Raw genomic sequence first — 25,613 nt, forward strand, 5'->3', positions numbered from 1 at the left:
AACATTCATTTGATCTGTAGTCCTAGTTTCTTGGATGAGTTTAAGAAACCACAGTAAGAGCAACAATAATTAATATATGGCAGCTAATATTAAGGGATAATGACGCTCCCCTCATTTATTAATCCTCAGTATAACCGTAGGCCCTCAGTGCCATTACTGTCTCCATTCTGTGCAGATGAAGAAATTATATAGCTCAGATAGCTCAAAATCACAGAGGCTATCTTTGGTTGGGCCTGAACCTGAACTTTAGTTGGTCTGCCCAAAACCCACACTTCTATCTACAAGATGCAAAGAAAACCAAACTCATAAAATTGTTTGAACTCAGGACTAAATTGTTGTCAACACAGGCAGTGGAAAACAGTGAAATATAGAACTGAGAAATGGCGAGGCCAATTCTCCATCAAACAGGCACTTCTCTGCACACAGTAACCACTTCCCATGTTAAATTTGTTGACAAAAATCGGAGCTCACTCCTGCATTTCACTATGTGGATTACACTGAAAAAGTTACATGGCAAATTTAGGAGCAGGATGCCTCTTTCCTCCTCATAGCCTAGAATATTCTCCCCCCTTGGGATTTTGGCAATTGGAGCAGTAAATCCCCAAGTCCTTCTCCTACTTGCTTATTATTTCTGGATGCAAGATTACTGGTATTATGGTTGTGAAAGGCACACCATGCTAATGACAGAGTCTCCCTCTCTCTCCTGAAACTCCAGATGAATGGAGATGCTATTCTAGGGAAAGAATTTAACAGCACAGGCTACCTGACTAAGGGCGAAGAGTAGAAAACTGGCAGACTTCTATATATTAAGACTTTCCAACAATGCACCCGACACAGATGAAAGAGGCATAAAACAAAATGAAACTCAGCAGCGGCAGCTGTCCTACAGGGTAAGGAAAAAAGTCACCTGTAATGTTGTTCAGAAATCTTTTGGGGACTAAAGAGGACCCCACTGATCATCTCCCTTTGAGAGCTAAAAGACAAAAAGAGAATAGAAGATAACAAAAGGAAAAGGTGGCAGTGTAATAACATTTAAAAAGAAAGAAAAGAACGGATACAGGTGGGTGAACCGGTACCCCCCCACCCGCATTCTCTCAGATTTCCCAGCATGGGGGCAAACCAGCACCTCTGTTGCCTTTCCTGTGGGTGTGGTAACTCGTGCAAGATCTCTGCAGTGCTACTTCCATCTGGAAGGCTCCAATTTCAAATTCAGATTTCCGTAGATCAATCTGATCCTGCTATTATGGAAACCGAGGGGATCTTTGGAGTCGTTACTCATTATCAGCTTAAATAACATAGCCATTGGAGCTGAGGGAATGAATTACCTCAATTAGTCTCAGTTCAAAACCAAGGGCACATTGTAGTAGAGCGTAAATGAAAATAGTGTTTAGTGAGGTGTCTGGCGGCCTCAGTGGGTAGAGTGATGTGAGTTCAAGCCCCACGGTGGGTGCAGAACTTACTTTTAAAAAAATAAACAAAATGAAATAAAATTAGGAGCAATTGTTTAAAAATCGTGTTGAGCCTTAAATATTTCTAAATGTCTTTAGTTTAAATGAAGACACTCTAATGGAGGAGAATTGCCCTGAGGAATGTAATATAAGCAGAGAATTTCTATAACAGGGTTTGCTTCCCGTGCGAGGCTGCACAGCACAGCAGAAGTAAGTCTACAGCGGCCTCGGGTTCCGCACACTTGGGTCTGGGAAGGGCTCTGCTGATGCCCTTGCTTTGACCACCGTATCTGGCCTCTAGGGAGCCTCGCTCTCCCCCAGCATCCCTGATCCAGGTTGAGAAAAATCCTCTTGGTACAGTTGGTTCAGAGACAGAGTGGGAATTCTCCCAAAAATCCTTTATCTCAGACAAGGGGAAAGCAGAAGCATGTACAAAATCCCATGTAAGCTGTTGCTTCAAACTGATCAGCAGACTGACCTCAAAGGCTGCTAGATGACACAGTTTACAGAGCGTCGATACCCCAGATTTCTTGCCTCACCCTTGTCTTGGAAAAAAAAAAGTGGGGGCCACGGAGATTTCCATTGTTCGTCGGGCTCCTCTCTGGGAGAAAGAGGTACAAACGCTCAAGGCCTGTTCTCTAGTTAAAAGAATAACAATGGATTGGCCACTGCGTCCCTGTGGTTAGAATAATGACCACTGTGGGTCCTCATTTACACATCAGGTCTGAGACCTTGCCAGACAGATCAAGGTCTGTAAGAACTTGGGTCATTCCTGTCCCGTCTAAAAAGCACAAGAGGCATCTACCCACAGGAAAAATCACAAGCACATAAACATTTTTTACACTTTGCTGCCACATTGTTGTAGACATCACACTTATTTACTGAGTATTGCTGTGGGCTGGAGAAAAGAAAATATCTTGAGTTTAGCTAATTACCAGCATATTCTATAGTAAGCTGGTCAAATAGAACATCTTTTGTTTGAGCTTTGGTGTTCACATGACGGAATATATAAGGAAAGATGAAGGCAGAGTCAAAGAAAGCAGAGCAGGATAACTTTGGTAGTAGGCCTGAGAAGAATTAGAAAGAGGTGTTTGGGCTAACATGAAGGGAAAAAAGAGCAGATGCTTTGAGAGGCTCGACAGATATTCCAGACACAGAGACCGGCCTTGGGACTAGGGAGAACCCACACCCAACACAATGCCAGACATTTAAATGCTCAATAAAACACTGATGAATGAGTCCCATAGTGACTGTTCCTTAGATCCTGGATGACGAACCTCCCCCGTGAAACTCCGTGTGCTACTATTCTACTTCCAGAATCTTGAGTCCTTTCTCTGAGAGCAAAAGACTGCTGATTGGACGGCAATATTTCACACTGCACACACAATCCAAACCAGGAAGAAAAATGACGAATGAGGAAAATGACAGACATGTCTCAGAACTTAGCCAAGGACAAAAATCAGAATTGGGGAAACCACCCTGAGTTTATTCATTCCCACGGCACGTGCCCTGAACCCCGGCAGGCTGCACCTACCACCTACCTCTGGTAACTGACCACAATCTCATATCGACTGAACACCTTCTACAGGTGGTATCTGATCCTGCTGAACACTTGAGTATTGCTTTGTAACAACAAAGTGATAGCCAATAACATGAAAAGAGCCAGGGATGTAATCACCATGAGTAAGGAGAAAGGTCTTTCAAAAATAAATACGAAGGACCAAGTGCCATCTTTTTGGATCACGCCTTTAGTAGATTATTGGCAGCACAGGTTAAAGCTTAGGGAGGTTCCTTTGCCTACCTGGCAACAGTTGATTTGCCTCCCCTTAATTCCTGAAGTAACAGTAAGGAACATGAGCAAATTATTACATTAACCAATGTTAGCCCATGTAAAATAGCATTTGAAAATTGAGATCTGACACTCAAAAATCCATAATATACTCCAAAACCATGTAGTCGCTCTGTTAGCCTGGATTCCCCCGGGGAGGGAAAAAAGAGTCTATGACTCGAACTTATTTATGAGGTTGTGCAAGCCTAGGGAGCAAGAGTAAGGGACAGGGGTGTGAGGCAGTGAGGAGAGGAGAACTGATCATAGAAGTCATCTCTCCTCGTGTGCAGCTGATCACTCAATCTCCTGAGACTGTTTCCCAAGGAGCCACAGGAGCTGGCCTCAGGACATTCCCTCTGGGAGGGGAGAGAGTGAGAGAATTTGTGTCTCTCAGTGGTCAGAAGTTTAGCCCAGGGGCCGTTAACTTCCCCCACCACCACATCTCCAAGCTGTACTCGCGGGGGCTGATGCACGGGGACGCGACATCCCGTGCTTCGGCATCAACAGGGAAGCACCAAGGTCAGAGGGGAGAGGCACACAGTGCAGATAGGAGCTGAGGCAACCCAAGGCTGCACCCCTTTGAGTCAGAAGTCAGATGCAGTTACACTGTTGGTGGGAATGCAAGTTGGTGCAGCCTCCTTGGAGAACAGTGTGGAGATTCCTCAAGAAATTAAAAATAGAGCTTCCCTATGACCCTGCCATTGCACTCCTGGGTGTCTACCCCAAAGATACAGATGTAGTGAAAAGAAGGGCCATCTGTACCCCAATGTTTATAGCAGCAATGGCCACGGTCGCCAAACTGTGGAAAGAACCAAGATGCCCTTCAACGGACGAATGGATAAGGAAGATGTGGTCCATATACACTATGGAGTATGATGCCTCCTTCAGAAAGGACGAATACCCAACTTTTGTAGCAACATGGACGGGACTGGAAGAGATTATGCTGAGTGAAATAAGTCAAGCAGAGAGAGTCAATTATCATATGGCTTCACTTATTTGTGGAGCATAACAAATAACATGGAGGACATGGGGAGTTAGAGAGGAGAAGGGAGTTGGGGGAAATTGGAAGGGGAGGTGAACCATGAGAGACTATGGACTCTGAAAAACAATCTGAGGGGTTTGAAGGGGCAGGGGGTGGGAGGTCGGGGAACCAGGTGGTGGGTATTAGAGAGGGCACGGACTGCATGGAGCACTGGGTGTGGTGCAAAAATAATGAATACTGTTATGCTGAACATAAATAAAAAATAAATTAAAAATTAAAAAAAAAAAAAGAAGTCAGATGCAGAGCAGATGGCCACAGCGCCAGCAAAGACACTGTGTGGCTGGGAGGAACTGAGGAACTAAGGAACACAGCAGGCGTCTAATATAGAGTCATGCTTTTTCAAACCTTCCATGTCCTCACTACACTGACAAGTGAGCGTTTCTCTTGAAAGTGGTACTGCTGTTGAACAGCTAGGTGAGGGGGACGGCATCTCCTATCCATGGTGTCCCTGTGCTGCTCTAGAGACAGAAACAGGCTCAAGAGCAGACAGAGCCCTGTTCCTCTTAACTCAGCAGGTCTCTGCTGGCCAGCCCTGAACCATGCTACCTCCTGTTATGGAGACCGCACATGAGAAACAAAGGGAAAACACAGTCATTAAAAAATACGAAATAAAATGGCAGGAATGAACCAAATAGATCAGAAGTCAGAGTTCATGTGAACCGGGGTTAATGGCAATTTTCAGTCTGGAGTTAAAAATCTAACTGTATGCTGTTGACAAAAGAGGTACCTAGAATAAAATTACACCAGGAGGCTAAAATAAAGGGATGTAAAAAGATCTTCAGGTAAATGGTAACAAAAAGAAACTGGTGAAGCGATCTTAACATCAGGCAAAATAGAATCCAAGACAAAAAGGATCACAAGAGACAAAGAACACCACTTTGTGTTAATAAGGGAGATCATACCAGAAAGTAAAGAAACACATAATGTGTTTGGCATTTAGCTCCCTTAAGGGACTTGATTTCATTCTCTAATGTTGATATAAACCTACCGCAGCCAGTTTCAAGTGTGCTTAGATAAATTGGCTTATATTAAAGCCATGAACTTCAGTGGGGTGCCTGGGTGGCTCAAGCAGTTAACTCTTGATTTCCGCTCAGGTCATGATGTCAGGGTCACGAGATCAAGCCCAGTACTGGCTCCACACTCAGCAGGAAGTCTGCTCGAGATTTTTTCTCTCCTCCTCTAAAATAAATAAACAAATCTAAAAAAAAAATTGTGGGGGTACCTGGGTGGTTCAGTCAGTTCAGCATCTATCTGCCTTCAGCTCAGGTCATGATCCCGGGGTCCTGGGATCGAGCCCCGCATCGGGCTCCCTGCTCAGCGGGGAGCCTGCTTCTCCCTCTCCCTCTGCCCCCCTTCTTCTCTGCTCCTTCTCTCGTTCCCTCTCTCAAATCAATCAATAAAACATTAAAAAACCTACAAACTTCTATTCAGCAAAATACACTATTTTAGGACAAAAAAGGCAAGTCAGAGTGGGAGAAGAAACCAGCAAAAAATATGTCCAAGAACTGGAACCCTCAGGCACTGACGGTGGGAATTTAAATTTGTACAAGTATTTCAGAAAACTGCTTGGCAGTATCTACTAAACCTGAACATATGACCCAGTAATTGCACTCATAAGTATATACCCAGGACTCACGCATATATTATCAAAAGATCTGTATTAAGAACGTTCATTATAGCATTACACTTAAGAGCCAAAAACTAGAAACTCAACTCAAATATTCATCAACAGTAAAATGGATAAAAACAGAAATATTTACACCATGGAATACTACCCAGCATGCAAATGAACCACTGCTGTACAAAAAACATGGATAAAACTCACAAAGCATTCAATGAAAGACACCGACGAGTGCATATGGCAAGCTTCTATTTATATAAGGTTCATGAACAGGCAAAATTTACTCTTAGAATCTGTTAACGGATGGTAAGTTTGGAAAGGAGGACCAGTATGGGGCTGGAAGGGGACACGGGGAGAACTTCTGGGATGGGGATAATGGCCCATCCATTGATTAGTTTAAACAGGTGCACACACTTGGCGAAAATTCACCCTGAAGTTTTGAGGGACATCCCTGAATATATATATTATCCTTTCATAAACAGCTTCTTAAAATTGCAGTCCAAGATTTAGCAAAAGTAGAACACCCAAACCTTCAGTTTATGCCAAATCAAATATATTGCTGCCATTTTTATGCCTTATTAAGAATTTTATCTTTCCTTCCACTCTTAGCTCGAGGCTCCCAAGCTTCTCTCCATGAATGCCCCGTGCTTATGTGTGACCTATACGTGAGTCAGTGGCTTCTGGCACTCTTGAGAAATACACGTGGAAATGATGCTACTTCTGTTTATTTTGCTCTCTTTCAGATGTAACATGCAACATTAAGAATGGCAGATGCAACCAGTTTTGTAAACTGGGCCCCGATAACAAGGTGGTTTGCTCCTGTACCACGGGGTACAAACTTGCGGAAGACCGGAGGTCCTGTGAACCAGCAGGTCAAAATCTAAATCAGTTGTTTTTTGTTTGTTTGTTTTTTAAGCCTGGGGAGATCCATCCTCCAAATCTATATTTGAAACTGGAGGGCATTCTAGCTAGCCTACCTACTTTTATAACCCTTATTCGTGTCTACTTCCTTTTGAGATCACTGAAAAGATCAGTAGCTTGAATTGGATAACTTGCCAAATGGCATCGCCATTTTAAATAGAAACTCTGTAACTGTCCTCAGTCTGAAATCTTTTCTGGGTCCATTTTGTTTTCTGGCTTTTAGATCACGAAGCAATCAATTTGCATGATTTCTGTATATCTGTAATTCATCAAGTCCAATTACGGTAGTAATTCCAGGCTATAAAAGATACATAAAGGATTGACTGATAGGCTTCTGATACAAGGGATGGTGAATGTTAAGCCTGATTCTGCTGGGGTGTGGCTAGCTTACTCTGAGAAGGTATTTCCAATCCTTGGGTCTCCGCCTGAGTTTACTATTTGGCATCCAAATAGTTCCGACAGCCATCTATTTCAGGTTGTGCCAGTCTGACCAACACAGTCTGTACAGCCGTGGACAAAACAATGTTTCCCAGTCATGTCAACCAGGCCAGCATGTTGACAGCTGACTGGGACATTCCGAACATCTCCACTCCACACACATATTGCTTGTCTCGGAAGTGAAAGCAATAGAAACTTTGATAAAACACACACACACACACACACACACACACACACACAACAGTAGGTTCCGCAAGATCAATTACATTTGATAAATGAGGGGCCTTTTTGAAGCAAACTAGATATAATTTCTTTTGCATTTGCAAAGCCTGGTATTAACTTGGTACATTAAATCATGCATCATTCCTCTGTAACTGGGTTCGATACCTATCTCACCAAAGCACCCGGCAGAGGAAATTAAAGAAAGGACCAGAAGCCACGAGTATACATGCCACTGCAGCTAAAAGAATCTAATGCTTCAGGGACCTACCCACCCTGTCCTTCTGCCTGGTTCTTCACGTGAATCGTTTCACAGCCAGCCCAGCTCCGGAGAAGAAGATCTATATGTTTTAACCTTCAAAATCTAACTTCCAGTGTAGACAGATGGCATAGTAGCTAAGCTCTTATAAGCCCTTCTATGTTAGAAAAAAAAAAAGAAAAAAGGATTTCGAACCATCTCGAACTATTAAGTGTTATATTTGAATATAGCCTTATTCTTAGCAGAGTAAGTAGGCCAAACCTAAAATAAGCTTTCCTGCCTTTCAATAGTAATGGTCCCTTTCCTCTGGCATTGTTGATGATATATATTTATACATAAGTATTTTGAACTAATTTCCTGTTTTCCCAACCACATGCTGTCTTCATGATACTTTGCTGCAGCTGGTTGTTATAGAACTGTCTGTTATAAGGAATGTGGCTAGAAGCAAAGTGAGAAATGAAAATGAAACGTAAGGTGACTTTGCTTGACTACAAATTTCCATTCAGGTTCGCCCCAACATAGCAGGAGATGATTTCTTGCCCTTAGGAAATGAACTGACCCAAGGTAAAAAGGTGGCCAGTTCCCAGGAGGATGTGGCTGTGATAATCACATTAATAATTTCCTTGGTTAGAGGTTTGTGGGTTTTTTTAAGTTTAAGTCACACCCAATGTGGGACTCAAACTCACGACCCAAACACCAAGAGCTGCGTGCTCTTCCAACTGAACCAGCCAGGCGCCCCCCACTTCATTTATTCAGTTAATACTTAACCGAATTAAATAGTTAAATCATGATTTCTTCCCAGCGTATCCCTAAATCCACCTTAGAGACTAGATGGCATTCTAGTCTACGGAAAAAAGCCTGGTTCCCAATAAAGCAACAGAAACCCCATTTACCTAACTCTAAAGTTAAAGTTATGGGGCACCAGTCATCAGAATCCCATTTAAGGACAGTACTTGGGAGTAAGACTTCTTAGTAAAGGAAAAAAAAAATCATTAGACTTTATAAAAGTTACAAAATTTGATCCTGGAACACCTATTCTATTTCCGTAAAGATGATGGATTCCTGAGCCAAATGTTCTTTTCATGAAGGGTTTGAAAACTTTCCATGAAAATAATGCAATTAACCTTTTAGTTTGAGACTATATTCATTGATTAGATTTTTTAAATATTGATGGGCCTGCTTCTCAGAAGTGACAAGGACAGGCCTCATTCTCGATTTCTGTAAAACATGCTCTGCTTGCCAATGAAGAATATTAGAATGCTAAATTTCCTTTCCCATGTTTCTAGTGCCGTTTCCATGTGGAAGAGTTTCTGTCCCACACATTTCTACGACACGCACCCGTGCTGAAACTTTTTTTTCCAATATGGACTATGAAAATTTCACTGAAGTGGAAAAAACTTCTGAGAACCTTACCCAACCGCTCAACGACCTCACTCGAGTTGTTGGTGGGAAAGATGCCAAACCAGGTCAATTCCCTTGGCAGGTACTCTCTATTAATGGTGTGTCAAAACTGGAGCCCACAGGGCAAGGGACAAGCCAGGCGGGGGCCAGGACGTGGGCACTAGACAGGCCTGTTGGGGTGGAGGAAGCATTTAGGTAAGTTTCAATACTAAGCACTACGAAGAAGCCGTCAGTGGTGGGGAGCTAGTGAGAGAGAAGTCCAAGGACAGCAACCGTACAAGGTCAAGGAGAGCCTACCACCAAGGAAAGCAGAGCAGGATTCCAGGTATGCAAGTGGGAGGCCCGGAAGTGAGGTCACAGATACGGGGGTTCAGGGCACTACTGCAGCTCATGGGAGAACTGGTGAGAGAAAGTCTCTAGGTCCAGAGAAATTGGATTATTTTGAAAGGATTTTTTTTTTTACTTATTTATTTGAGAAAGAGGGAGAGAGAGAGATTATGAGCATGGGGGCAGGGTAGAGGGAGAAGTAGGTGCCCCGCTGAGCAGGGAGCCTGATGTGGGACTGGATCCCAGGACCCTGGGATCATGACCTGAGCTGAAGGTAGATGCTTAACCCACTGAGCCACCCAGGTGCCCTTGAAGGGATTTTTAAACGGAGTCACATAGGAAGGAGTAAAGCAAGAACTGGGTTACTGGAACTAGGGCCTGAAATAGGGGCTTGGTCCAAGGCTCAAAGTGGGCTAGCATCAGAATCACGTGAAAACTTGTTTGCAATGCAGATTTTCGTGCTGTAGCCCAATGACCTACTGAGGCACAATCTCTGGGGGGGGGGGGTGCAGCAACTCATGTGCTAGTTACCAAGCCCTTTGGGTGATTTTGATGCATATACTACAAATTGGAACTAAAGGAACCAAACACCAAACAGTAAACTCATGGTACCCACATTTCTAGTTGCACATCTTCTCCAGCTGTGATCTGCAAACAACCCACATGCGAATCACCTGTGCACATTTCTGATCTAACAACCAAGAGCTAGATTTGTACGTAGCAAAACTTATCCTTGACCCTGCAGCTGAAGTCTGAGCATTTCTATCTGAGAGAAGTGGGCCCCAGAGCCCAGGAGCCAGGCTGGTCCTTATATAAAGTGGTTCTGTCCAATCACATAACTGCTAACCACACGTAGATACTTAAATCTAAACAACTGCCATCAAGTAAAATTAAAAACTCATCTCAGGCACACCTGCCACATTTCAAGTGCACAACAGCCACATATGGCCCGGGGCCATGGTACTGGACAGCACAGGCACAGAACACTGCCATCATTGCGGGGAGTTCTACTGGATGGTGCTTGTAATGGGTTAATCTAACTCAAAACTCCCTAGTAGCCATGGTCCTATGATTTTGTGGCAATCCAAGATGCTTCGCTCCAAAATATTATCTCTACGGAGGTCTGAATTTTTGCCATCAGGGACCAGTAGCATCAAGGACTTTTCAGTCATCAAACCAGTAATAATTTAAGCCAGGATCAGGTAAATGTCCCAGGTTTAACACCACTGGAATTCTCTGAAACTATGTATCTATTCAGGATTCTTCAGAATGCTTGACATTTTCCAACATAATGGGTCTTAAGATATTGAACACTTGCCTCAGAGGTAGGGATTCGCACGGACATTGTAAAGAATGCTAGTGAAGGGTGGCAGGCCATCACAACCAAGACTACTATTTTCTGTTCTTTTACCTTGGCCTTACCTTTTTTAAAGAGTTCATTTATTTGAAAGAGAGAGAGTCAGACAGACAGACAAACAGACACAAGTGGGAAGGCGAGGCAGAGGAAGAGGGAGAAGCAGACTCCCTGCTGAGCAGGAAGCCTGATGTGGGACTTGATCCCAGAACCCTGGAATCAAGACCTGAGCTGAAGGCAGACACTTAACGACTGAGCCACCCACATGCCCCAACTTGGATTTGCTTTTAAGAATACTTGTCAGAGGGCACCTGTGTGGCTCGGTCTATTAAGCATCTGCCTTCCGCTCAGTTCATGATCCCAAGGTCCTGGGATCAAGTCCCACGTCAGGCTCTCTGTTCAGCAGAGAGTCTGCTTTTCCCTCTGACCCTCTCGTGCGCGCGCTCTCTCTCTCTCTCTCTCTCTCTCTAATAAATAAAATCTTTTAAAAAAAGAATATTTGCTGGACTTGATCTTACAGCCACCAAAATACACTGTGTGTTCCTTGGTACCCCCTCTATCCCGTACCCAGGCATCCCACCAGCACTGCTCCCCTCCCCCACCATGACTTCTTCCTTCACTCATCTCTGCTCTCCTTCATGACTCCTTGTAAGAATGATCTTCCCCATTGACCTTTCCTTGAACAATCACTACTGGATTCAGCCACTCTAATTATGCTTTCATTCTATTTAACATGCATGTATCTAATTCTATCTAATTTTACTATTTGTGTTTTTGCACATTCTTATTCATTATGTATCCAACTTCCAGGGATAGGTGGTTGGAACAAAAGATCCTACTTTATAGTAATTATTTTCCTCGGGATTGTGGGACATAAAGCAGTCCCTAGAGCGGGAAGGATCCGCAAAGCCACGGGTGTTTTATTACCTAAAAGATGACTTCTCTTTAAAAAAAAAAAAAAAAAAAAAAAAAAAGAAACAAACAAAGAAAAACCCAGGATTAAAAAAATATCCCAGGATGCTTCCATTGTGGGCTTAGCTTTGTCCCCTTGTCAACCCAGAAATGAAATTGGCAGACACACTCAAATAATAGCTAAAGGGGGGGTATAAAGTCTCAATTTAGTCATATAATCTCTCCATTTTCCACCCACCCCCTTTAAGCCAGATGCTTGCCAATGTTTTAAGAAATCAAGTCTTTCCAAATGGAAATTTTAGTAACTCTAGCAAGCTGGGGTTTTTTTCTTTTAAGTAGAAGAAACTGTTAGATTATGGTTGCAGGTGTACTGGTAAGGAAGAAGATATAAAAGATACACATTTGAAATCTTTTCATGTCATCTTCATTGCACACTTACATAGTACATCTATTAACTCTTTCCCATCATGCCTAGCTAAGACCATTTGGAATGTTCGAGACCACTCATGCACACGTTGACTCCCTAGTCCATCCACATGAAATAGGATTGAGTGACTGTAGAGGCACAAAGCACTAACTTGAAGTCTTTTTCAAAGGTGTAGAGCTGAGCTCCTTTCTAGAACACTTGAGAAAGACCTTACCATCGTTCTGCAGTTTCCTTCTCACCCCAAGGCTGTCTCTCCACACCCACCTCCACCCACTGTCTCAGAAAAGGTTACTAGTTTTCAAAAGCAGGAGATAAACTTAAGTGTACAAAAGTCACTTTCAAAGACGCAACAGGAGATAAACCAGAGTCTGTCCTTTGTGGATGGGCCAGCGGCACATCCCCCACTCCTGTGCAAGGTGGAAATGCTTGATTTGATTGCCGGCTAGACGGCAACACACTTGCTGTAGCCAAGGCGTAAGGAGAAAGCCAAGCATCAGCTGGGGTTTCCACGGCCCAAATAGGTCTACAGCTCGGGAACAGGAAACAGCTCAGTAATGCCACCCAGAAAGGATTCCCAATTCCCTGCTTCCTGAAAAGGGTAGGGGGCAGGGGATAAAGCGACTCCGTGGGTGAACAAATTGCACAGAGAACACAGAGAGGTCGCTTTCATCTGGAGTAATGAACAGCGTCAAGCTGGAGAGGCTTCGTGCGCTAAGGAAAAGGTTTTAGTTAGCTGTTGGCAAGAGCTAAGGGGCCACCGGGAAGGGAGAGGGCGGCTTTTGCTTTGAGGGTTTATGGGTGAAAGTCAGAGGCGGACAAGCAGATTCTGGGCCCGGTTAAGAAAAGCCTCTCCAACCCCAGAGTCGGTGACGGGGGCTGCGCGGCTTTTGGGGGAAAACTCGGGTTTTGTTCACGTGAAGAGCTGGCGACGCCCCCCAGCCTGGTAAACCCGTGGGGGGTGTCGAGGGCCCTGGTTCACCTGGTGGGACAGTAGGGCAGGCTGGCGGACCTCTGCCACTGCAGCCAGGTTTGGGACCCTAAGAAGTGAGGCTCACCTGGCCCCCAGCTCAAGCGTGGCCGTGGCCGTGTTCAAGTCCTTACCTTGACCAAGGGCTTTCCCTTCCGCTTCTGGGCTGGAGGTGAAACCGCACTGGGTCCGCCCCCTGCCCCGGGGCGTTCCCATAATCCCCTCCGGTTCCAGCCCGGCCAGCCCCACCCCAGACCCCTATAGGTCAAAGGCACCGGGGATGTGCCTGACCTCTAACCTCCCTGCGGGGGGGGGGGGGCGGGAAATGGCGGGGGCGTGAGGCCAGTTTCCTTCATTTTCCCACCAGCGGGGGGTTCAGAGCCTCTAGAGAGCTCAGGGAGAGGGGACAGGGACCCTGCTGGGACACTTCAGGAGCCAGGAGAGATAGCTGGAGAGTGAAGCGCAGGGCACAGGGAGAGAAAGGATAGTTTCTAGAGTCACTATTAATTATCCTTAGAGCGGAAAACAAAAACAGGACTCAAATTTCATACTACATAGGGAAGCCATGAAAACCTTTGAACATTAGAGAAAAGGGAAATCAAAACACCTGTACTACGAGACCACCTTCATCAACAGTTTAAAAGAGAAATTTGAGAAAGCAACACCATGTTTTGGCTTTCTAAAGCTTTAATTTGGTTTTGGTCCCTTGCCTTTGATCCTGTTGGCCAATAATTCTGGGCATGAGCAAACTTGCCCCAAGAGCTCCTCCCGCACGTTCTGTTCTGGGCTTGGATCTGTCCGGCCTTGAATGTGAAGTACCTGGTCTTTCTATTTTCTGTTTCATCATGGACCTCAACTCTGTATTAGCCATAGTTATTCTACATTTAATAATCTGGAGATCATTTTACCGGATTAAAAAAAATAGAATACAATAGAAGCCATCGGTGAATTAAGCTTCCCTTAAACTTTATATTAGGTTGTATCACATACAATTGCCAATATGCAACCGTTTCAACCAGCAAAATGTCTTGAGAAGCTGTCTGTCTATTCCGTATTCTGTTCTTGACGTAAAGAATCTTTAAAACCTCTCAACATTTTCCCCAGTCTCAGCTTTCCTCAGTTTAGGCCTGAAGCCATCCTTATATGTACCCAAGGCCTTGACCTGGAGGGCTATCCACACATACCCAACCCTTTCCATCAGATTAAGACACACCCGTATGGAAGACAGCACACAGTTACCCTATGTATGAATTAGAACTTTTTCTTTTTCTCCCTTTACATTGGAAAGGGGGTGGACTGGGAGAAAGATTTTATATGAGGGGTCTAAGACTATAGACACGTCTTGACCTGGAAAAAGTAACCCCCAAATGATAAAGTTTCAATTAAGAGAAACAAAAACATGACATACGTAATCTCACCTGGCCCCACAAAACTATTTTGGACAGAACATTTAGATTATTCTTCTCTAAGGTGGATTGATGAAAGCTATTTCAAGGATGAGTGTAGCTAACCATTAAAAACCGAAAATTCAAAAGAAAATGAGCATCCCCTCCGTGCCCAGAAAAATGAAGTCGGACCAATGGCTGGGTGAGTCACACCAGTGGGCATAACAAGCTGTACATTGTGCAGAAATGGTTTTGCTTTTTATATGACAGAACGAGTGTGCAAACAGGAAAAAAGATGTCATTGGAAAGCTGGAGGTGGCTACTAGAGAGAAGAGTTTACTGAAAATCACAGGGGAAGGCCAGATTCAAGTTAAAGTTTAGGAAGAGAATAGCAGGGGGACAGCTAGTGCTCTGCGGTGGCATTATCAATGAAGAGCGTCAGAAGAGCTATGTGAGTGTCTGCTTTGTAGAGGGATGTGGGTGAGTTTGGTGGGCATCTGTGTATGTGTCTGAAAGAGAGAAAACAGGCTCCTATTAGCATAGGACAAACATGAAAAGGGTTGACAGATCAGAACTTGGATGCCTTGCTCAGAACATATGCTTTCCCGTTTTTCCCTTCATTTTCCAAAGTGATGTCTTACAAGAACTTGTCCTTGGCCAAGCAGACAGCTCATCCCCAAATAGCTCATATTTAGATAGCTGTGATCCTGCGGTAGCCAAGCAAACATTCCAAAATCTAGTCATTTGTAATATCTTTAAATGCAAATATATTTTAGGGCTTTTTCTTGGCAAAGATGTTTGCTAAAATTTCTAATACCAATCAGAGATTGGCAAAAAAAAAAAAAAAAAAAAAAAAAAAAAAACCAAAAAACACCACCACCAACAACAACAGTCTTCAGGCTCAAAAAAACGCAATCCTATTTCTCAGCCATCCACCAGAAAGGAATAGAAGCTCTAGGCAGCAAGTCTTTGCCAGGAGTCAGACAAGCTACATCATAGTCTCTGTGCTCAGGGGCCGTGGATATCATTCAGTCTGGCCTAACTAACCCATTAGGCTGAGAGATGTCAACTTACCTCTGTGGAACTTCTCACCACCTCCCTGGGATGGATTCTCGACCTCCCGCTCCCTTGTCACCTGGTTCGTTGGCCAGGCCTGCCTCCTCCTCCCCATACATGCCCAATGGTCCCTGCCACCCTCAGCTCATGGTATGTTGGCATATCCCCCTCAGCCATCATCGTCACCCTCCTCCTGCACCAGCACAGGGAGGGTTGAGGTTGGGTGTACACACTCTGTGCCATTTGGGGACGGGGCATGGCTACATAGCATCTTAGGTGTGTGTCGCAGCTCATTTGGAGGGTGGATGGTGGGGCCAAGCCTCTTGCCCACCTCCATTGCAGGTGCTGAGCACGTCCCGCCAAGGAAGCTGTAATCCCTTGGGAATCACGCCTCCACTGTTGGTTGGTGCCCTGGGCCAGCGAGAAGGGCCGATTGACTTACCTTCCTGTGCTGTGACATGGGACTGCTTGCTAAGAGGGGGACCTTGCATGCCAAATCACAGGGGGCAGCTCCTGGGCACCCCTTAGTGTCTGTACTCTCCCAGCAAATAGCCCCGAGGCCTGAAAAAGCATGACATGAAGTAGTAACATTAAAAACACCATGGGGGCACCTGGGTGGCTCAATCAGTTAAGCAGCTGACTCTTGATCTCAGCTCAGGTCTTGATCTCAGGGTTGTGGGTTCAAGTCCCATGTCAGGCTCCACACTGGACATAGAGCCTACTTAAAAAAATAAAATAACCCCTTGGGGTGCCTCGGTGGCTCAGTCGGTTAAGCATCTGCCTTCGGCTCAGGTGCTGATCTCGGGGTCCTGGGATGGAGCCCCATGTCAGGCTCCCCGCTTCACGAAGAGTCTGCTTGTCCCTCCCCCTCCCCTTTACCCCTCCCCCTACTCATGCTTTTTCTCTCTCTCTCTCTCTCTCTCTCTCTCCCCTTTCTCTCAAATACATAAAATAAAATCTTTAAAAAAAATAAATAATAATAATAATAAATAAAAAACCCATGACAGATTGCAAGAGACCACAGAGGAAAGAAAAAGAATTGTATTTAAATATTTTCAATGGCACGTTTTTTCCTGGCTTTTGAACAAGGGGTCCCACATTTTCACTTTTGACTGAGCCCCACAAATAATGTGGCCAGCTCTGTGTAGATGGAGCACTTTTGAAACATAAAGGTCATGAAGCCTTGGAAATTCAGAAACAGAATTTCTCAAACTTAATTATGCATAAGGATTTTCTGGAGATCTTCACTTCCTCCAGTCACACCCACCAAATATTCTGATTATTTGCCGGGACGGAGGGCGGGGGGGCCTCCAAATCTGAATTTTACAAGCATCCTGATGACTCTACTGCCATTGGCCCACCAACCGCACCTGGAAACACGCTGTGCTCTTAGGAGCATAGACTCTGAAGGCCGGCAGACGAGGCTTTGCATCGTCCCCTCCTAACTTGCCTCCTCTAGAGCTTCACCACTGACCTTAAAGGAGTTAATGTACGTATCTAAACCTTGGTTTGCTCATCTGTAAGTGGGCCTATTAATATCACTCCACACAGTGTTGTAGTAAATGTACATAAGACTTAGCACAGTGATTAGTCCATAGTAAGCGATCAATAAATGTTCAAAAAAATTCAGAATGACTGTTAAGTCTGGATGATGGCAGCTACACAGGTGTTTATTATGTTATTATGTGGTTTTCCTATATTTTTACATAAAGTATTTATTTATTTACATATACTTGTACAAAAAACAACAGCCAGAAAATGAGAAAGTAAAGTTGGAAAAGGGGTCAGGGCCACCTGGGTGGCTCAGTCTTTAAGCGTCTGCCTTGGGTCGGGGTCATGATCCCAGGGTCCTGGGATCGAGCTCCGCATAGGGCTCCCTGCTTGGCAGGAGGCCTGCTTTTCCCTCTCCCACTCCCCCTGCTTGTGTTCCCTCTCTCACTCTCTCGCTCTCTCTCTGTCAAATACATAAATAAAATCTTAGAAAAGGAAAGAAAAGCAAAGGGGCTCAGAGGCTTGCTGTGAGTCTGCCCCAGAGTCCTCCAGGTAGGAGGCTGATGCTTGACTGTCTAGGACTTAGTAGGTGTTCAGTAAATTGAATTCAAGGCAAAAAGAATCTTCACTAGAATATGCACTAAGGACCTTCCCAGACCCACACTTGAGGCCATTGATCACTTTTTTTTTTTTTTTTTTTTTTTTTAGTTGAGAAACGGATTTATAGTGTGAGACGAGGTGTGCTTTAGAAAAAGAGCAGGAGCTCGTAAGAGCTAGTCGGCTCCCGCATAAGGTTTAACAAATGTTCAGTGCGCCCTCTAGTGTCCATACTTCTCAGCTCTCTTCCTGAATTGGTGGCTCGAGGCCCTTGGGCACACAGTAAGTGAAAAATTTTGAGTTGATCTAGATATTGAGGCGGTAAAAATATCCACTGTCCACTCTGGTTATATAATCGATGTACGGATGAAAGAATGGACTGGCCTCTTGTCTAATAATGCCCAGGCTCAAACCAGCCCCCGAACGCCTCCATCCTGGCCCAAGCACAGCAGCTAAGGAGATCTTTCAGGACAGAGGCAGCTTACTGGCCAGCCAGGGGGGAGTGGAATAGGGCTAGGGGAAAAGAGAAGGAGTGCATGTGTCCTGCGGTTCCTTACCGCCCAGATGGCTGTAAACACAGTTCTATGGAGGCCAGTGGTCTCAATTCATAGTCTACAAAGGGCTTTAAAAGACCCGAGGGAAAGATCAGTACTATCTTAAATCACCCTGTAGCAAGATATCCTCATGCAGCGACAGAAAACTCAATAGTAACAATGGATCTGGAGGAGTCAATTAAATTTCCGAATTTAGCTGCCGTATTCCCGTGAAACAATCTGTGCCATCAGAGAATCCGACTCACCCGGAAAAGGCATCCCAGGGTCCCAAATCACCAAAAGAAGCCGTCCCCTCCTAACTTGCCTCCTCTAGAGCTCCTTCTGGCTCTCCCTGCACATCCTCTTCAAGTCAGTTACAGAAATGGCTTTGTTGAGTGCGCTCCAGAAACACTAACTCATCTGCAAAGCTGACACTTTCCAGAAACACTCCAGCTCTGCCAGCACCTGGAATCAAACTTTGTGCCCACTCCTGTCAACAGCACCCGTATTTCTTTTGTTCTGGATCGAACACCTTAGGTAGTCAGTTTCACGATTTTGTTTCCACAGGTCCTTTTGAATGGGAAGATCGAAGAGTTCTGTGGAGGGTCCATCATCAATGAAAAATGGGTGGTGACTGCAGCCCACTGCATTGAGCCTGGTGATAAAATTACCGTGGTTGCAGGTAAATAAACAAAAAAGGGTAGGAATCTGCAGGATCACTAGACCTTCTATATGACGGGTGCATCATATTTTCCTAAGGTCTACAAAGTTCTTTGTGAAATAATTTGGGTTAGTGCTAGGGGAGCCGTATTTCCAGACCCGAACTTCTTCCATCCCTCAAGCCCCCCAAAGTTCTTTCGACGTGCCCAGTTTCGACCCCATCTCACACATCTTACATATGATGTGTGCATTTCCCCACCAGACTGAGCCTTCCCCCAAAGCCATGTCGTATCATTCGCCTTTGTACCTCTGGGGCCTGGCACAGCCTTTGAATGACCTAATGAATATATCATCTGTGCTCAGAAAAGGGGTCGAAATACTTGGAGTTAGGAGTGTAGGGTAATTCATGCCAAATAGATTAATTACCCCCTTGAACAATGTAAGATTTATACCAGAACACACCAGCTCCATGTTGGGCCCCATTGGGCTTTTGGTCTGAAATGTCTGCATGGGCCCTCGTTACATTTTACCAAAATCCTAGCAATCTAAGAATGAGATCGTTGACACTTGGCTGCCAGTTAATTCAGGGATGCCGAAAATCTTGGCCAAGCTGTTTCCTTACGTGTAAGTCTACCTGTGACCGAAGAGAAATTTTCTTTCCGAAGGTGAACATAACACCAAGGTGAAGGAACATACAGAGCAAAGGAGAAACGTGATTCGCACTATTCTTCACCACAGCTACAATGCAACTATAAATAAATACAACCATGACATCGCCCTTCTGGAACTGGATGAACCCTTAACGCTCAACAGCTATGTGACCCCGATTTGCATTGCTGACAGGGAATACACGAACATCTTCCTCAAGTTTGGATCCGGCTACGTGAGTGGCTGGGGGAGAGTCTTCAACAGAGGGAGATCGGCTTCAGTTCTCCAGTACCTTAAAGTTCCACTTGTTGACCGAGCCACATGCCTTCGCTCCACAAAGTTCACCATCTATAATAACATGTTCTGTGCTGGTTTCCATGAGGGCGGTAAAGATTCATGCCAGGGAGATAGCGGGGGGCCCCACGTCACCGAAGTGGAAGGTGTCAATTTCTTAACTGGAATCATTAGCTGGGGTGAAGAGTGCGCAATGAAAGGAAAATATGGCATATATACAAAGGTGTCCCGCTATGTTAACTGGATCAAAGAAAGGACAAAGTCCACTTAAAGAAAAATCTATTTCCAAGGGTTGAAAATGGACAAGGTCCTTTACTAATCGCTTTCCTATCTCTTTAGATTTGACCGCATACATCCTATGAATACTGCTTTTTTCTCTTTCTGGGGAGAAATCTGTCTTGAATTCCTATTTTGCTAGAGTAAGTAGGGTAGAAAATGGATTCACTAAAGAAACGTACTGTGATAGGAAACTGTGACCACTCCCACAGGTCTAGCCCTTGACAAAACTGGGAAGTGAAGTTCTTCATCCTGCCCATGAGGCATGAAATTTCTCCACCAGAGCAACTCTCTGGCTTCCCCTCCTTAGCAGCATTCCATGTTCCAGATCTTTCTTACCTCTCCCACCAAAATCATCAACATGTTTTAGATCTGTATCTGGGCTCTTTGCTCTAGTTCACAAAGTCGGCACCGTACTCATAAAGGAAGAACACAGGAGGAGCTGACAGGTTGAAACTCACCAGAAAACACCACTTCCTTTTCTGCACCCTTATTCCCACTTCCTCTATCTCTTCCATCTCCTAATCCCCAAATCAGTTTCTCTCTCTCCCTTTCTCTCCCTTTTCCTCTCTCTGCCCTTTTCCCTACAAGGGATTAAAGGAGGAAAGGGACACATCACACTGTTGTACTGCTGTCCACAGTTACACGTGTCTGTCAAACCCAGACTTGCTTTCAGTTTGGTTTGTGACTTGCTTTTCGGAGCATCCGGTTGAAGTGAGGCGCCCGAAGATCTTGGAGGAAAAGTTCCTCTGAGAGAGTCATGTTATTCAAAAACACACATCATGGAAGGAATGACCCATCAAAATATTTCCCCAAGAGCTTGTCATTGTGTTGTGATGGAGGTAACTGAGAAGGGAAACATCAACTCAGTGTACCTCCAGTACCATCCAGGGTTGAGGAGGAAGTTGTCCTGGACCAGAGAACATGAGAGTCATGTCTCCTAACCTAGCATATCCCCACTGTAGAGAAGGGTGCACTGGTGGCTCACTCCCCCTTTTCTGGCTCTCCGGGCGACCGATTATAATTAGACCTTCCATGTTGAATTTTCTATAGGGTTGCTGACCAACCTACACAGGTACTTTGATGTGTTAGAATGGCTTCCATTATGACTTAATAAACTGATGTTCTGGTTCATAACACAGCTTTTTGTGAATTTGGTTGATGTGAATCGGTCACCCTGTATTTCATGATTTGTGAGACTCCTGAAGGAATCACGTTTGGGAATGCTTTGACCCCACTGAGCTGCGGCCATCACCTCACCCCCCAGCCAGGTCTCACTCTTGCTGATTTCTTTCAAGATCTACTAGTGAATCCCTTTTTACTTTAGTCTTTCAAACATAAGTACCAATTAACGTATTTTCAGATTTCTCAGGAAGCGTTTCCTGTCACATCATTCACAGAGAAGTAGCACAAACACCACATTCAGCAGAACGCTGGGCATAAGTTGTCCAAGGGCAATACGACACATCAGAGTCTGAAGCTCTACTATCACTGGCTTTCATCCGAGGCGATGTGTTCTGTGCCCTGGAGAGGGCAGTTGTCTGGATCTGCCTAGGACATTCAACAAATATTCAAGGACTGAATACTGCGTGCCGAACACCAACATGTTCATTAAACTTGAATCCGCATTTATGTATTTTGTGAGTGAACTAAAACACTGTATATAATTTGCTTTGTCCACACCTGCTACATGACCAAACCAGGAGATGCTCAACAAATGTTAGCTGAATCTGAACCTGTGTTCATCCCAGAGCAGGAATTAGCCTTGTGTTGAGTATCCTGAAAGGAGTCCATAATAAATAACAATAATGAGCGGGATGGAGGTTTGCAGAATAAACAAAAGAAATCAGCTCTGCTATTGTTAGCTATAATCGTCAGTTAGGTTTGAGGAGGGTACTAATTCCCGCTCGAAATCAGTGACTTCACATTTGAATGACCGAGGGTCTGTAACCCCAGCACTCCGCAGCTGGTCAAAGGAAGCCATTCTGGCCTGGTTGCCATGGAGACCACCCCTGACAAAGGGAGCGATGGGGGACGGCTTTACACCTCCTGTGATTGTCTTCCTGGTGGCAGAGAAAGAAGATCCCGGGCCCAGAAAGCTCCGAGCCCCAGTTACCCTCTTTCCCTTGAACTCAAATGTGACAGGCTTCATCACGAGCCACCTGAGGGCCCGCGACTTCAGAGTCAGGGCCTCGCTAGAGTCTACCTGGGGCATGTGCCGTGGCGGTGAAAGAGTCATCAGTGCGTTCAGAGTCACTGGGGCACTTCACCTAAACGGGCAGAGACAAGCTGCTGCACTACTGGAAGTGACAGATGAAAGCAGAGCTCTTGCTGAGGGAAGAAAAGCGTGTTCATGCGGTGCAGTCATCCTAAATCGCTGCTTAAGTGGGACTGGTTTGGGTTCTTGGGAAGGTGCATTGTTCTGTGATGGCAGGAATGGAGTCCTGTCCAACTTGCTCCGTCCAAGAAAAAAGAAAGGCTTTCTCCTAAACCATGGCAGACCAGTTCGCAGTCACTTAATTACATACTTATAATTCCTTGACAACTCCTGAAGGCTCCCATTCCCATTTAAACATGTCAGAGCTGCAAGGGCCCATAGAAACCATCAAAACCAGTGGGCCGCTTTAACAGAGGTGGTGCTAGGGGCCCAGATAAGGCCACGGTCAGAGGACCGCAAGGCCAGAGCCGGGACGGAGCTCAGGTCTCCCGCTCCCAACTGTGGAAGCACAAAGCGCACTGGGGGACTTTCGCAGGGGAGGCCACCCTTTCGGCAAACCTGGGACCAAAAAGCGTCTAGAATTCCTACCAGCGATGCTCTCCTTGACAAACAGGACCGACTGAGGACCCGCAGGGCGTCTGGGAGGCAGAGTGGCGGCGGCAACGGGGTGGGAGCTGCAGCCCGGGCTCCAGCGGGCGCTCGGGAGCACGTGTGGACCACACCTGCGGGGCCGGGCTCTGGCTTCGAGCCCAGCGGTGAGCACTGGGCCTTCCAGATGCGCCATCTGACCTCTAGAGCAGGTTTGTCAGTGTCATCTGGCACGCGGGCGTCCCGGCGCCGTCTCTGCTCGGCTCCCGGCAGCTGTGCGGGCTGAGACCCTCATGGCACATGGAGACAGCAGCTGCTCCAGAAGCCGGGACCCCCACGGCAGCTGAGCTTCCCACCGGGCCGTGCAGCCATGGAGGCCAGGAAACCGAGGTCAGCTGCTGGCAGGCCCGTCTGGGCAAAGCACTCAGGAAATAGGGGCTCCTTCCGATTTTGAACCAAATGCCATCTAGAAATCTCGCGGTTAAGAGCTACAAAAATCAACACGTTCTGCAAACTCCAGAGGCTGTGGAAGGAATCTCAGGAGGCCAGAGACTGTGGAACCCCCGCCCTTTCATCCCATGCAGACATAGACCCCTCAACTCGATTTCTCTGACTGGACTTACAAGGCAGACCTCCTTTATCCTCTCCTTGAAGTTCCAGCTGACCTGGAGAGTCCCAGAGTTATTTCAACCTCTAGCAGAAAGGAAGAACAGCAGACTCTCTTACAGATAGACAAAGAAGCACTGGCTTCTGGAACAGGGCCATAGCACCTTCTCCACACCCTCACAGAAAGACAGCAGTATTTCGAATGCCTGGCCAGATCATTTCGCTCTGGTAGGAGTTTCCCTCTTGGTCCAGAGAAGGCTGGAAATAGAAACAGGGATATTCTTGATGCCAAAGACTTCTTTTCAAAAGGTTGCTTCACTGCGATGTCAAATATGTGATCTTAATCTATAAAAATTGCCTAAATTGTAAGTCTCCCGAATGCTATCATTCTTTTTTCTTTTAATATTTTGTTTATTTATTTGACAGACGGAGATCACAAGTAGGCTGAGAAGCAGGCAGAGAGAGAGGAGGAAGCAGGCTCCCTGCTGAGCAGAGAGCCCAATGCGGGGCCCGATCCCAGGACCCCAGAATCATGACCTGAGCCAAAGGCAGAGGCTTGAACCCACTGAGCCACCCAGGCGCCCCAATGCTGTCATTCTTAAACCTCTAGGAACGCAGTACTCTTTAACTTCTCCAGATCTCTAACCGTGAAGTGGCTTAAGCACCGACCTCATAAAGATAAAGGGATCCCATGATTTACACATTACATACTTTGGTGAACATCTCTACATAAAAATCTATTTTCCTCTTGGAACATATGACAAAAATAAGCACACATTTTCATGATATTGAAACTCAGCTCTAAAAGAAGCCAAATTAAGAATGCAACAAGTCTCTGAGAAACTCAGCACAGGCTTGTTAAATGAATGGACTGCTACATGAATGAAATGGGAGGAAAAAGACTGCTGTGGACCACATCAATGCAAAACGCAGGCATCTAAGGTGGGAGTGAGATCGTCATCCTGAACGCATAAGGGAATATGTCATTACAAAGGGAGACAGACCAGTAGAGAGAGACAGAGAGACCTCCTACAATCATTTCCTTCCAAGGATATTGTTAGATCCGTTATAAAATGAAACGAGACTGAGACAAAGTGAAAGTTCTTTAAAGCCTTATCTTATGTCAAGTATTAGAAGTCAGACTGATTGGTCAGGGGAACGAGACTGAAACAAAGTTAGAGTTCTGCAAACTTTATTCTATGCCAAGCATTAGAAGCCAGACTGATGGGTCAGGGCCGTCTCCAAAGAGAGGGAGCACCCCCAGCTTACAGGCTCAAGAATCGACTGACTGACCGGTCAGGGCTGCCTCCAAAGAAAACGACCCCTCCCAGACTCACAGACTAACTTTTATAAAGCAAAAGCCTGGCGACACATAGGTGGCCAATGAGATTGTAACATTGCATAGTCATGTTAGGCCACACGCAGGTGGCCAGTTGAATTACAATTTACCCTTTAATAGCTCTTTGAACTAACCTATTACTCTGGTCAGAACTGGCCCTCAAGCTTGGTGCCCAAAAGGCAGGGTTTACATTCTTTGGTGGTTAGGGAGACAATATGTGTGCTTTTTACTGATTGGATGTCTCCACCTGGCCTGACTCGTCCTTGTATTCTGGGCTCTGTTATTAGGAACTGGCTGACCATATTTTACTGGTTTCCCAGACTTGCTTCTAAGTAACTTTCTCTGCGGGGAGGGGGGGGGGCAGGGTCAGTGTAAGTTTTACTGCACAAACAAAATGGCTTTTTAACCAAGATGGAGTCACTCTGGCTAAATAGATCCTTACAGATATGAAAAGGAGTTAAAACTAATCTCTAGGAAATGCAAAAAAAAAAAAAAAAAAAAAAAAAAAAGATTAGCCTAGAAGACTATGCTTACAGCCGTGGCCTTTTCCTCTCTTGGTAACATTTCTCGCTTTTGTGCTTGTGTTCTCTAGAAGCTGGAATTACCTCTCATCTGTGCTTCGTATCCTCATTTAGGTAGATAACTTGTTGTTGTAGCTTTTTTCTATAGAGTCAGTTCTTGGCTTTATTTTGGATTTTAAAGTTTTAGATCTGAATAAAATCTGTTCTTTGCCACAAGGATTTCATTTCTTCTAATTA

General features: G+C 45.2%; 1 protein-coding gene across 1 annotated transcript in view; it reads left to right on the plus strand.

Annotated features, from left to right (window-relative positions):
• The window catches only part of F9 (coagulation factor IX), a 32,760-nt gene extending 11,519 nt beyond the window's left edge, over positions 1-21,241 (plus strand). The window contains exons 5-8 of the mRNA XM_059158175.1: positions 6,683-6,811; positions 9,063-9,259; positions 18,794-18,908; positions 19,552-21,241. Of these exons, the coding sequence (XP_059014158.1) occupies positions 6,683-6,811; positions 9,063-9,259; positions 18,794-18,908; positions 19,552-20,099 (989 nt within the window). The 3' untranslated portion in view covers positions 20,100-21,241. The remainder of the gene's footprint in view (positions 1-6,682; positions 6,812-9,062; positions 9,260-18,793; positions 18,909-19,551) is intronic.
• Positions 21,242-25,613: the final 4,372 nt, after the last annotated feature.

This window comes from Mustela lutreola, chromosome X (genome assembly GCF_030435805.1).
Source record: "Mustela lutreola isolate mMusLut2 chromosome X, mMusLut2.pri, whole genome shotgun sequence".
Classification (NCBI taxonomy): Eukaryota; Metazoa; Chordata; class Mammalia; order Carnivora; family Mustelidae; genus Mustela; species Mustela lutreola.